The sequence below is a fragment of the Equus przewalskii genome, chromosome 20 (assembly GCF_037783145.1).
Source record: "Equus przewalskii isolate Varuska chromosome 20, EquPr2, whole genome shotgun sequence".
NCBI lineage: Eukaryota > Metazoa > Chordata > Mammalia > Perissodactyla > Equidae > Equus > Equus przewalskii.
Window position 1 is genome coordinate 8,288,180 of NC_091850.1, and position 14,652 is coordinate 8,302,831.

The 14,652-nt window shown below is 37.9% G+C and overlaps 1 protein-coding gene and 1 long non-coding RNA gene across 7 annotated transcripts in view; one reads left to right on the top strand and one right to left on the bottom strand.

Moving 5' to 3' along the window:
* Nucleotides 1-14,652, top strand: part of ADAMTS6 (ADAM metallopeptidase with thrombospondin type 1 motif 6) — a 308,400-nt gene that overhangs the window by 279,892 nt on the left and 13,856 nt on the right. For 5 of the 6 annotated variants that reach the window (XR_011530545.1, XR_011530546.1, XM_070587433.1 and 2 more), the window contains 3 exons: nucleotides 1,785-1,989; nucleotides 10,726-10,902; nucleotides 13,585-13,741. Coding sequence is in view for 3 of the 6 variants with exons in the window: in XM_070587433.1 (XP_070443534.1) it covers nucleotides 1,785-1,989; nucleotides 10,726-10,902; nucleotides 13,585-13,741 (539 nt within the window). In the remaining 3 variants the exon portion in view is untranslated. Of the gene's footprint in view, nucleotides 1-1,784; nucleotides 2,094-10,725; nucleotides 10,903-13,584; nucleotides 13,742-14,652 lie in introns of those variants that run through there. The other variant, XR_011530544.1, reaches the window with a different exon arrangement.
* Nucleotides 304-5,551, bottom strand: LOC139077902 (uncharacterized). Its single transcript, XR_011530550.1, has 3 exons — nucleotides 5,428-5,551; nucleotides 1,667-1,921; nucleotides 304-1,026 (listed from the first exon to the last, which is right to left on the bottom strand). It is a non-coding gene; the product is annotated as an uncharacterized lncRNA (long non-coding RNA).

Here is a 14,652-nt window from a genome sequence, read left to right on the forward strand (position 1 = left end):
GGCATGGCTCATCAAGCCATGCTGAGGTGGCATCCCACATAGCACAACTGGAAGGACCTGCAACTAGAATATACAACTATGTACTGGGGGGGCTTTGGGAATAAGAAGAAGGGGAAAAAAAAAGATTGGCAACAGATATTAGCTCAGGGGCCAATCTTTAAAAAAATAAGAAAGAAATTTAGTGGAAACAGCAATTGATGGGTATCTAGTCCTAGTTCCATCATTGCTCTTTTCATGATTTTGGAGAACCATTTTCCTACCACTGGTCTTATTTTCTTCTTCTATAAAACAAAGCACAGTGCCTTTAATATAGTAAGTATTCAGCATATATTTATTAAATTAAATACAATAATGTGTCAGTCAGGACTCAGGTTGGAAATAACTTCAACTTCAGCTAGCTTCTGCACAGAAGAGGATTTACTGGTTTACATGACAAAGCTGAGGGAAGGATAAGAATGGACCTAGCTTGAGGAATGGCTAGAAATCAAGGATTCAAACACTCTCAGGACTCTATCTCCTGTGAATTCTTTCAAATCAGCTAATTCCACTTGACAGGAAACATGACCACCCACAGCTCTTATATCTTTATACATCTTTGTGACCAGAAAGGAAAGGGTCCCTTTTGCTCTAGTCAAGATGTAAAAATTCTAAAGCCAAATTCTCATTGGTCTGATTTGGATCATGAGTCACATCCCTTGGACCAATTAATGTGCCTAAGAGAGTGAGTCCTGCAGAAGTAGTACACACACCAAAACCCCCTGAAATTATATATGTGTATATAAATATGAAAGTTCATTGATGACCTTAGGAAAAAAGAGTAGTATACCTAGAAATGTGAGACATGTTCATTTTGTTAAAACATCTCAGTTTTTTCTCACATTAGCTGTGTAGAAGCTATTTTTAGCAGTAAAAGGGTCAAAGCAAGGGAACTCCATGTTTTCACAGAGGTGGCTCGGGGCTCTGCTCTTGGTGCAGGTTTTTAAAGACTCCCACATCTTCAAGATGGATACCTGGTCTTCTCTCCCCCTGTAAGGACAGTAAAGGTATTCTATCTTCTGCAAAGCCTAATGTTCATTTCTGAGAATCAGAAAACAAATCTCTAGCTTTTTTCTACTCCTTTAGCAGAAAATCCTTGATTGTGCGAGACTCTGCTCAATGTAATAATAATACAGCTACTGTTTCTTGTTTGTTGTATCCCAGACACAATGTTAGAAGCTTTCAGTGGTGTGCTGAAGCCAGCTAGTACTGGCTCCTGAGACCGTATTAATAGCACATCTTCTCTTGTTCATAGTCAGTATGTTTAGGTGGTGGCTTGAAATTGGTGATGGTGAGGTATTTATACCACAAAAATTGGCAAATACAACAAATTAGGACTCCCTGCCTCCCATGAAGAGCCAGTTGTTAAACATTTAACAGCTTCATATATATTACCTTACTTAATCCTCCTGACAATCTTATGATTGATATTGTTATCCTCATTTTAGAAATTAATAAAAAAGAAGGAGAAAAATCAGAGGTTTAAAAACACATAGTGCATTACTTGTTGAAACCTGGGTTCTGCCTGCTCCAAAGCCCATGCACTATACTTTAGGCTGTAACTGACGGTGAGTTATCTTTTCCTTAGCAGTTCTCCCATCTGTCATTTGTCACGTCAACCAACACTGACCTGTCAGCCCTTCTAGGAAAAGGATGTAGTCCATTGATGAAAGTGCCTTCACTCAGCTGAAAATCTCTGGCTGCACTGAGGAAATGCTTGTCTGTGTTTCTTCCACTTCTTGCTGCAGGTGGTTCATTGGGGATTGGTTGGAGTGTAGCAAGACTTGTGATGGTGGAATGCGCACAAGGGCAGTGCTCTGCATCAGGAAGATCGGACCTTCTGAGGAGGAGACACTGGACTACAGTGGTTGTTTAACACACCGGCCTATTGAAAAAGAGCCCTGCAATAACCAGTCATGTCCACCTCAGTGGGTGGCTTTGGACTGGTCAGAAGTAAGGAAATCTGAGGCTGTATGTTTTGAGATGTCTTAACTATCAATACCAAAGCATTTAATATTAAGGACACCTGAGCGTGTGAGCGTCTTAGAACTCAACAAGTAAGGACTGCATAACAGTGAATTTAGCCATGTTATATTTTATTGCTGCTTGTCAGGAAGTAGAGTTTTTTGGGTCAGAGCAATCAATGAGAAACTAGTCATCAATTTGATACAAATAAGCCTAAAGTGAATTTGAAAGATTGTTATAGTGAGTGCTCATATAAGTGGTTTTTCTTTCTTTACTATTCTTAAACAGCATCACAGGCTCAGAATTAGTGATATGTTGTATCTTTTTTCCAAGTAATGTTCCAGCCTAACTGCAGAACTCTGAGATATGAATCTTTATGAATTTATTATCACTTTTTATATGTCTCTCTATATGTTTTAATTGCTTCTTTTGCATCTGGAGAAGAAACATGGAGTTGAGGGTTATAATATACCAAAAAGTCACATTCAGATTTTATCGTTACTTCCACTTACATGATTAGTGAGGAAGAGTTGACTAAGATAATGTTTTTCTGGCATACATGTATATAAAAGAGCCTAAAATAATCCAAAGGCCTCAGAAAAATGGTCTTATGAAAAAAGAAGTAAGAGGTGGAGTTAATTCTTGACTCCTTATTCTGCATGAGACATACACATATACACACTGTACCATTCTCCACATTTCCCAAAGAAGAGCTGAATCCTTCTGTAGCATTGGTTAATGTTAAAAAGAACGAGTACCTGACTTTTTAACTAAAGGTCATTCTTCCTCGTTAGCAAAACAGGATGCATTTCCTGCTGGAAACATTGTGATACTTGCTTTGGGTATTTCCTGTAGACCACATAAGTTTGTCAAAAAATAAACAAAAACCAAATTAAACATTGTTCTTTAGGAACCTGTGGATGTAACTTTTCCCCCTGTGAATCTTACTGCTTGAGTGGCCTTATTTTGCTAGAGGCCCAGGGCTAAAAGAGGGACTGTGTTTAAGATGGCACATGGAAATGGAGATTCTGACCAGTCATGGTTATCCGTGGAATCTTTAGGAGGAATTGGGAGTGTTCTCCCAAGTTTCCTGGCCATACTCCAGTTTCAGTAATTACATTCTGCCTACCTAACTTTTATTTGTGTTTCAATCAAATGTAGAGATGTTCTTGATATTATTCACTCAGTGGTTATGGAAAACAATGTGAACTCTTCTGTTCCCTAACAGTGAGTGGATTAACTCCTAAATTCATTTGAAAGATAAAATCCATTGATAGAGAATAGACATTCTACAGAGTTGTACACATGTAAGTCATTATTTTACTTGCAATTCAGTGCCCAAGACTTTTATAGAAGTCCATACCTAGTCATTGACAATGATGACAAATTTGTCATTGGAAAATCATAATGGGAGACCTGATGATTGGCTGCAACAGTTTTAGGGTTTCAGGTCAAGTCAGTAGGTATGACTGGGTGCTTACTAAACACAATGAGTTAAGCAGTATGGAGAACACGAAAGAATCCTATAAGCTTAGGAAAATAAGAAATATCTGTGAAACAACTAGAGAATGATATAAGATAGTGTTTAATGAAGTGGGGCATTGTGAAGTATAAGTGTATAGAAGTGATATATAAATACAGAGCTAAGAAGGTAAGAATAGCCTGGAGTAGGATCACAGGCTTTTAGTTGATGTGAGTTGAACCATTGGAGTATAGAATATGAAGTAGGGAAGAGAATAGGGAAGGTGGAGAAGGTGCTCTTGATAAAAGAAACCACTGGACAGAAACACAAAGACCATGTGGTGAAAGTAGGATGGGGGAAAAGGATGTTTTCAAGAATAAATGGAAGATAAGATTAAATAAAGTAGTGATAAGTAATAAGAAGGCTTGAATACAGAACTTTATACCACATTATTCTTCTACAAAAAGTAGAGAAAAAAAGATAAGTTGATAAGCAGAAACTAGAAGAAATTTCTGCCGACCATGAAAACACTAAAACCTCCTCATATGTAGACTCATTTCACGTTGGTCTCCTGACTTACACTTTTCTGTATCATCATATTTTTATTTGAATATAAAACAACCAAATATAATCACCTTGAGAAACAACTTATCTATATTACTGTATGTTTCCATTCTAATTACCATTTTAAGGTTTTCTTCCTAATTCAACCTCATATGGGTTATAGTGACCCTACTTTTAGAATTTTGATTCTTATCTGTCTAGTCTTAGAAGTGACTTGCTCAAATAGCTCCACCAGGCTCTTAGGCACTCCTGGAGGCTGCCTGAAGAAATAGGAATAAGCTAAGGGGGTTTTTAATCACATTTCTGCTATCTTCTTTAAGATGGCTGAGTCAAAACTTAGGGGAAAGGAGTGCTGAGGGCATGGAGTGTTGGGACTACCACCACCGATAAAGCATTGGTAGCTGCTGTTGTCTGTCCACAGACAGTGCAGGAAAACTATTCTGAGGTAAGCACAGGCCAAGAAATGCTGCCATTACCATCTCAAAGATTCTAGTTAACACCTTCTGTACCATCATCTCCATCCTTTGTTCAGGAAGAAAGAGATGATTTTTGCCCCATACAGTCTCTCCTATTTATTTTCCAAAAGAGGGAGTGTACTCTCACACTTCCATTTCCTTGCTTTACAAGGAAGACCACTTCTTTCCTAGGTGGGTTAAAAATGACTAAAAGTAAAGAGCCTTAAGTGATAAATGTCTCAGTAGCTATGGAGAACAAAAGGAGAATAAGGAGCCTGTTCTACCCAGAGGAATGGAACACCTCCCACTAATGAAAAGAGGAGGTTCCAGCAGAAGAGCAGGCAATGTTCAATGTCTTCCAGTTAACTTTTGCAAATATTTCACATAATATTCTTTTGACACGCCCTTGAAAACTTCCCTTCTCTTTCTGCCCCCCTCCCCACTTCCAGCTATCCGCTGTCTAAGCTCTGCTAATCACAACGGTGAGGTTCAACTGGTGAAAACATGTTGCAGCAAGAGGAATGTACTCTTTGACCTTTTCCTTTTCTTTGCCGGCTGCTCTAATATAAAATTTCCATTGTTGTAAAGCCAGGAACCGTTTTTCGTTTTCCCCATCAGTGAAACCCACCCAGTGCTATGGCAAAAGAGAAAAAAAAAGCCAAATTACCTTGGTGGGAAATGGCTCTTTGGCAGCCTTTTGTGAAACTAATGAAGCCATGGCTTTCCCATTTCCTATAATCCAGCTTCACTCTTGGGATCGCCCATGCTATGTTGGACTTAAATGGTTTTCTGTTTTTGCCCTCTCTTGGCAAGTAACTCTTAAAAGCATTGCTGCATACTGTGGATTGGCTCCAGCAATCCTAAACCATTCTTTTGATGTATCGGAATAGTTTCTTTTGACTCCCACAGAATGCCCATTGAGAAAGGTCTGTTTCTTGTACTTACTCTTGGACAAGTGGATGACTGATATCATACTCAATTGACTTTATAGGACTTATATTTAGGTACCATTACTTAAGAAGGCCGGGGGGGTGGGGCACGGAATCTACCTACAAGGGACTGGGCTTTTAGAAGACAATTGTGACATCACCTTGGCTTCTCCTAGGTTCTACTTAGTACTATGATCAAGAGAATTAAACCCACCTCTCCAGAGAGAACTCAGTCTAACCTCAAAACGTTAATGTTTCTATCCTTTACAAGTGAGAGCCAAATTGTTTTCCTTGGTGTGGTTTCAAATACTTTTTTCTGCAAAATTTTTTTTTGCTTCTTAATCACAGAACGTTAAGCTAAAAGCATAAAAGCATCTCTCGTAAAAATCACCTCCTCTATCCCATTGAGATAAAAACAAAAAACAAATGGTTTGGTCAGATTTTAAATAATTGTGAGATTCTGATTATGTGAATAAAAGAGGAAAAATAGATATTTACCTGCAGGAAGGAAACAGTAAAAAAATAACTTTATTAAATAATGGATTGCCCAGTGAAATAATATCTTCCATCCAGCTACCTAATGGTTTACTGTGAGAATAAATGGAATGGATTTTGATATTTGCAACTATGATTTAATCTAAAAGATGAATTTTTATTACTGAACTAAATATTGAATTTCTAATTATTACTAATGAATTTTACTGCAGAATTAACAAGTGCAAAAATATACCCGTAACAGGGGCCAGCCCCATGGCTGAGTGGTTAAGTTCACGTGCTCCACTTCAGCGGCCCAGGGTTTCACTGGTTTGGATCCTAGGCGTGTACATAGCACTACTCATCAAGCCACGCTGAGGCGGCGTCCCACATAGTACGACCAGAAAGGCCTGCAGCTAGAATCTACAACTATGTACTGGGGGGCTTTGGGGAGAAGAAGAAGAAAAAAGAAGATTGGCAACAGATGTTAGCTCAGGTGCCAATCTTTAAAGAAAAAAAAAAAGCATATATATATATATATATACCTGTTACATGGGTATAGACCAATGATTATCTGTGAAGCACTCATAATAAAGTTAAATGCCTATTAATCATGCATAATCATGGCAACATCTTGCTTCTCTAGAATTTCTTATTTTTTGAGATAGCTAAATAAAGCTGAGACTGTCAGATGGATAAACATATTTATTTATCAGAAGGCTAAAGAGAGGCAAAGATGAAATGTAGGCTAAATAAAGCGATGGGAAGAAGTAAAAATAAAAACATCTCTGCTTGAACATCTCTGACCTCAGGTCAGAAGAATTTGCAGGAGACAGTTCTACCTAGAGTGAAGCTGGTCCCTGTGCCTTTACTGTTTTTTTCAAGCAATTTTTAAACATTTAATTTTATAATCACCCTTAAGAAGCACAATATTTGCAGAGACCAGAGTTGAGATTCTGGCTTTAGACATGTAATATTTGTGGCTAGATCTGCAGGGCTCAGGGCTGTTTTATTCATTGAGTCAGAATGTGGCAGAAATGTAGTTTTCAGTCATTCACTATTTTCAGAATCCTGTTGATTCTCTCTCTACTTCTAGTGCTACAAGATAGAATATCCTTGGCTTATTTAGTGGAGTTTTGGCTGTAATTTTCTAAAATTATTTCGTGTCTCCATAGAAGATGTCATTGTATCTTCAGCGTTGCATATAACTGCACATTGTCCCACAGAGGGTTTGTGTCTTTGTACATTTGCATTTCAGAGTTTTATTCCAGTGGGAACCTGCTATCTGGATTTATCTGTGCTTCTCATTGCTTCAGTTTCCCCCCTCTAAAATGGGTGTGAAAACAGTACTTCAGGAGGTTTCCATGACGATGAGGTAGATTATGACATGCAAAGGACTTAAAACACTGCCTGATACTTAACAAGTAAATGTTAGCGTTGCTTTCTCTTTTTATTCTCCTCCCTATTATTATCAATCTGTTTTGTTTTGTTTTTGGTCTCCTGGGGACTTTTCAGACACAAATGAATGAATTGTCTGTCCTTGCATTGTCTGCCTCCCCTAATTGTAAGCAGGACTTTGGCAAAGGCTCTTAAGAAAGACTGCTACATATTACTACCGTCTTCAAATAATAGCAGAAGTTTCTTGCTACTGGAAAAAGATGTTAGAATAAGCAAGGGACATATGTCCCAGGCTTTAATATACATTTGCATGCATTTAAAATGTGAAGGGGAGAGGGGTACATATTTCGATAAATGTTCCCAATATAAAGAACTAGTCGTAGCCTAAAATACTAAAACTAAATTCTCTATACATCCTATGTGTTGCTGCCTTTCTCCCTAAAGTCAGAAGTACCCTTCTATCCTCTTGTACTTTACCTCAATTTATCTTTTGTAATAATTAATACTTCTCATGTCTTCCCATGACTTTGTTTCTCCAATGCTAAGAGCTACAGTATGGATTAGAAGGTTTAGGATTTAGTTCCAGCTCTGCCAGTTGGTATCCATTTAACCTTAGGTTGCTTAAGCTTTCCACATCTGTAACAATTCTCAAAAGTTTTTCTAAGAGTAATGTATCTGAAAGTATTTTGTGAACTGTGAAACTCTAATGGAATGTAAGGTAGCAGTGTTATTATTATCAATAATAATATTAAGCATTAAGAAAGTGACAGAAATCCTCCATGGCTGTGGCTTCTAACATTGGTGGATGGTGAAGGAAACTTGGTGTGAAGTCAAGAGGACTAGACACAAGTAGGGCAAACTCAGGAGACCTGAATCAGGGCTTTACTCATTCTACAGAATACATGATTATAAGACATAGTTGTCTGTCTTGGTTTCTTGAAATATAAAGTGATAACGTTGTTGTGAGGATTAAACGAGACAATATATGCAAAGTACATAGGGTAGTGCCTAACATCCAGGAAACACTCAATAGGAGTGAGCATTAACACTGCCGTTTAATAGCTGCATGACTTTCTACCAACCACTTATTCAAAGATTGTTTCCTCATTTTAAAAACAGAATAATAATTGCCATCTCACAGGATTTTTGTGAGGACTCTAAATTATAGCACTTAGCACAACACTCAGTATGTACAGTGTTTATTGAATGGTAGCTGCTGTTACTATTATCATTATTCATAGTAGTAGTAGTCATAGAAGCAGCCGCAGCATTAGCTTTGTGTGTGGCACTGGGCTAGCACTAGACAATACTGCAAATTAGTTAGGATGGAGAGATGAATCTGAAGAAGTAAGCAAGCCTTCCTATCCAAGTGTAGTAAGCATAAATTTAAAGAGTTTGCATTTTTATCTTGAAGACAATATTGAGCAATTAAAGGATGCTTTGTAATCAAAAGAGAATATAATTGGATTTATGCTTTAGAGAGTGGATTGGTGTGAGGTAAGAGCAAGAAATGAGAGACCTGTTAGAAAGGCATTGCAGTATTACACTGTAAGAAATGATGTTTATCTGAAGTAAAGTTAGTGGCGACAGAGAGTAATCAACAGATGTGAGAGAGATTTAGGAGTTGGATTAGTAGGACCTAGTAATTGAAAATATGGGTAGACTGAGGCAGCAGCTGGCAATAAGGATGTTGATTTGGCTGTGAAAGGAAGAACAGGGATCAGGAATTTCTCTCCTGATCTCTAAGTCCCTAACTAAAGCCTCTTCTGGAGCTATATTGGGAAGAACTGGATGTTATCCTCCTTTGAAATGCATCTTAATGAAACTTTTTCTAAGTTCTACATTCATTGTGGTGAAGAGTTTTCACGGGATCCTTGATTTTCACCTGAAAAACGTTAATATTTTTCTTTCTTTCTATGACATGTACCAGGTTCAAGGATTGCCCCTGACAAAGCCACTCAGGGGTGTGTACAGTGTTCATTAAGACATCCTGTCCCACAACTAATATGTCTTCATTTACCTAATGGTAAATGAAAGCCATCATCATTTCAGATAAAGGACAGTATGTATTTATTGAGTGCATACTCAAAGCCCTCTGCTAGATCCTGGGGGTCAGGGTGGGTGGTGTTCAAAGAAGAAACAGAAATGAAATAATTTTAAGGAGCTTATAGTCTGGTAGGGTTGAGAAGACATGTAAATACATAATTATAAATAGGCAGATGGTGATTAGTGATACAAAAATTATATATTCTGCATCCTCTTTTTTGGTACTTAACCTGTGGTCACAAGTCTGTCTCCAACATAAAACTGTGAGCTCCTTGAGGGTAGAGACCATCTTATTTATTTTATTTTATTTTATTTATTTTATTTTATTTTTTTATGCTTTATCTCCCCACATCCCCCCAGTATGTAGTTGTATATCTTAATTGCAGGTCCTTCTAGTTGTGGCATGTGGGACGCTGCCTCAACGTGGCCTGACGAGTGGTGCCATGTCCACGCACAGGATCCGAACTGGCGAAACCCTGGGCCGCCGCAGTGGAGCTCGCAAACTTAACCACTCGGCCACGGGGCGGCCCCTCTTATTTATTTTATACTCCCCTTCCCCCACTCTAGTGTAGTACCTGTAGGAAATCTGGAAATGTTTTTTGAGTGAAAGGTATAGAAACAGGGCTTCAAAATGTTGTGGATAAGGTCCTCACTTGACTGATAGGAAGTACAGACTTTAAAGAAGGGTTCAGACGTACAGGGGAGAAAGGTGGGGGACTTCAGTAGGCCACCAGACTAAACAAGTGCCTCTAGAAACAGAGCACTCCAATTAACCTGGAAGAGAGGTAAATAATAGACTTTGTAACATAGAAAGAGTCTTTTCTTCAGTATAAAGAACAGACTGGCTCAACTAAAGAGTAGTCAAATCCATTATGTTTAACTGATAGAGAAAGGTCTAGAGATTTTCTGCACAATAAACCTTCACCTGTGACCGTGCATTCTTAGCCACCACATTGTAAGAATCAGCATCTCAATCAACCCCCAGCTTGCTTCACAAAGAAAAGTTCTTGCGGTCTACTAATAACATAAGAATTCTTTTCAGAAGACTATACCCAGCAGCTAGAAAACCAAGAATTCCACATTCCAAAAATTAGCAGAATCTTGTCACAGCTGAATGTGGCCAAGGATAGGGAGGAATGGAGGAGTAAACCTACCTTCAATAAAAGAAGAAAATAAATTAGCCAAGAAAAGCAAACTTTGGATTTAGCTCTTAAAGACCTTAGGAAAAAAGATAAAAGTACTTCTGTTTAAAAACCTAAGAAATTTTCATATCTGAAAGATTTTGCCTAGAATTTAGTGTATAAGTATATTGAATACACATACATTAACTTTAAGACTTCCCTTAAATTTTCCTTTTTAAACTGTCCTTATTCATTAGCATTTGTTTTATTTCCAGTGCACTCCCAAATGCGGTCCAGGTTTCAAGCATCGGATTGTTCTGTGCAAGAGCAGTGACCTCGCTAAAACATTCCCAGCTGCACAATGTCCAGAGGAGAGCAAACCTCCTGTCCGCATCCGCTGCAGTTTGGGCCGTTGCCCTCCTCCTCGCTGGGTGACAGGAGACTGGGGCCAGGTAAGGCAGGTGGACTGTGGCTCCTGCTGAAGCAGCAGCTTGAGGCACTTGAGGCTCCTGATTGGGTCATTGTAAGGGCTCAAGAGATGAGTAACAGCACAGAAATCTAGGTCGGAGATACGTGTCTGAAATAATGCACAAACACCAGCAGCCACACAGATACACACTTAGCCATGTTTCTTCCATATCCACGCACTTCCCACTTCTACCTACTCCTTGCATCCTAACATGTTAACTTAGAATTAAAAGAGAAATAGTTGAGATGGCCAGAGATTTGAATAAGCTACGAAAACTTTGGATTATAAGCAAAACTCTCTCAACTAATTCAAAAACAAATCAGTTAACACCAGTGTCTTAATTTTCCCGCTTGCAGAGTAACTCCTCTCAACCTCACAAAAAAGATGTGGGGGTTTTAATTAGCTTGATAATGTGATTGACAATTTTTGAAATATTGCTTATTCTTCAATGGATTTATCTGATGGACATTATGAATTGGGAAGCAAGTATACAGGGCTTTTGGTATATATTTTTGTGTTAGACTTATTTCCATTTTATGTTCCAATTCCTATTTTTTCTCTCTTCTTTCTCACTTACTTTTAAATTGTGTTGTCTTGACGAAGGCCACTTTAAATCCTTTAAAAACAAATTGGCATATTTGGATAGAAGAAAAATTGAGTATTGTTCTTTTGAATGTCAAAAAGAAAATCTATTAAGTTTCATTAAAAAATAATGCTCCAGAAAGTAAATTCTAGATAATCAATGCCCTTTTCCTGTGGTTTTATAATTAACCTTGTAGCTAGTCATTTTCTAATATCTGAGACCCAAATAAATCATAATGGCATGTAACTACATTAGTATGATTCTTTTTGGGCTCTGAACCTGCCATTACTTATTAAAAATGGCATTTCATGGAAGTAGTTACCAAAATTTCTGGACAAAATTCAATATTGCTAGATTGTGTTAGTATCTACAGACCTCTTTTGTGACATTTGGGAGAGGGCAAAGATTTTCAGTCTACCTTAAGGCAAATAAATTTACTTGCTCTGTGCTCAGCCCTGTGGAGAGACAAAAGAAATATGATCATAAAGTAATTAACCTTTGCGTTTGTGTAACAATATTTAGTTTAATTTGCAAAGTACTCAAGTGGAATACACAAGTATGTAGTGCAGTATAAAATACAGTGTAAGAGTATTATGTGCAGTTAAACATTTCTCTGTAGAAGTGTAACAGTTTCATAATATATGATTGATATCATGCTATTAAAGAACAAGATATGCTGTCTTAATTTTTATTTAAACCAGGTAGGCATTTCCTTCCTTATATATTCTTTCTTTCAAGGCACTATTATATAAAGGTCAGTTGAAAGTTTTTGCATGTTAGTGATTTCACTAAATTTACAATTATCAATTTGAGATTATTCTTTTAAATATTGTCAAGTCTTTTTCTTTTCATCTGTATTTTCAATTCAGTTTCCTAAAATTGAGATTAACCAGTGAAAATATCTTTTCAAAGATGCTTTAATACATTTTTTTTTTTTGCCTTTTTCTCCCCAAAGCCCCCTGGTACATAGTTGTATATTTTTTTGTGGGTTCTTCTAGTTGTGGCATGTGGAGGCTGCCTCAGCGTGGCCTGATGAGCGGTGCCATGTCCACGCCCAGGATCCCAACCAGCGAAACTCTGGGCCGCCGAAGTGGAGCGCGCGAACGTAACCACTTGGCCACGGGACCGGCACTGCTTTAATACATTTTTATGGTGCATTTATTTGTAACTCTGTATTTAGAAGCTTAAAAATAGACGTATTTATGAATATCCATGAGAATCCTGTCAGTGCTTTGAGAGTTTTTGCAAACAAATCCAAGAGGGCCTTGGTTTGTTTACCTTGTAAACATCATCCTCACTTGGCACCAGTTAGCTCCTCATCTTTTTGGTCCCAAATCTCACAGGCTTTCTGGTATTCTAGGGGGCGGGCCCAAAGAAGAGACCCAGCTTCCTTCTTCAGCTTGGATAGCTGATCAGTCCCAGCTGAAACTAAACCGCTCAGAGAATAACTTCAATTCTGAAGTAACTAAATCCCTGATTACATGAAAAAGGAGAGGGACACATGCTAATTGGCTAATGCCAGACCACTTCTCAGGTTTTGTGTGGCTGACAATACCTTGGAAAATTCAAGGTACCTATTTAAGCTCTTTTTTTTTTTTCAAACTGGCCCCATCACCAGGCCCTACAGCAGTCATTGCTGTTATTCTGAACTAATATTTTGGTCAGATTCACAGCACTCCAATGGACCATCAGGTTGTTTGCCCACAAGCCTGTAATAAACAGAAAGCACCAGTGATGTCCCAGCCCTAGAATCTCTGATTATTCTACTTCATCCTGAGGATTTTCACACTATACTGTTAGGGTTCACCAGCACTGCTTGGAACTGTTGGAATAATAGCCCAAGAAATTGCCATCTCTTGTCTTCTGGGAACTATGTTGCTTCCGTTTCTAGGGTAACAACATGATCCTTGAGTTTCTAAACCAATTCTGCAGTAGAATGACCTAATCATACAGCTCTCCAAGATGAACTACATCTGAGCTTTAAAAGCTAATGTATACAGTCTTTGAAATTATGTAGTATCTTTTTTACCTCCTGAAAATTGTTAAGATCAGTATTTTGTTTCTCTCTGTCTTTGGGTTTAGTGTTCTGCTCAGTGCGGCCTTGGACAGCAAATGCGGACTGTGCAATGTCTCTCCTACACTGGACAGGCATCTAGTGACTGTCCAGAAACTGTCCGGCCTCCATCGATGCAGCAGTGTGAAAGCAAATGTGACAGTACCCCCATTTCCAATACTGAAGGTGAGTTTTCCATGGAGAAGGGGCCTGTGGTCTCTAGTGACTTACCTATACTGGTTCCCAGGGTTTGAAGAGACCCATAAAATGACCATTGTGGTATAGTTTGTAAAGAGCATTTGGGAAAGCTGAATATATGCTGGATATGTGATCAGGAAACCTGTGGTCTTCCCTGACTCTTCCACTGGCTATATGACCTTGTTAAGTCACTGCATCTTTCTGGAGCTAAGTTGATTTATCCATACAATGAGAGATTGGAGTGGATAATCTCAAAGATCATGTCCAACCTAGCATTCTAGAAATATAGATGATTTCTAATGAACCACACATAAAAGTGAAAACTTCTGTTTCTTTTTGGATATAACAATGGATCTCTACCTTCGTGAAGATTAAAATTCATGCTCGTTATAAGACTGTAATGAAAGTGTGTGTTTGAAACTACTTGTGTTTCAAATGCTAATTTTCTCATTGTAGAAAAGTAGAAAAAGATAATTATATAGCTGTTTATAAAGGGAGACAAAGATCTTCGGGCTCTGACATTTTTCTTTCCTATATATTGGGAAATCCATTTATTAACAGCCAACGCCTAGCCAACACTAAATTTTCTTATATCTTATTTAAATAAATGTACTTCGTTTATTCACTAACAAATGAATATGTTAGGCATTCATTTGAAATTTCCTGAATGCTACTATGTAAAAAGCACTATATCAGAAACCATGGGAATACGGAGACAAATATGGCGTAGTCAGTAAGTTCAGACTACCTTCTTATATGGAAATAGAGACATGATCAAATACATGCACATGAACACATGAAGCCGTGAATTTAAATTATGTAAGAAACTCAACTATAGGGTTCTGCTTAAAAAACAAAACAAAAATAAAGAACTATCCTGAATATAATTTGTTAGTATT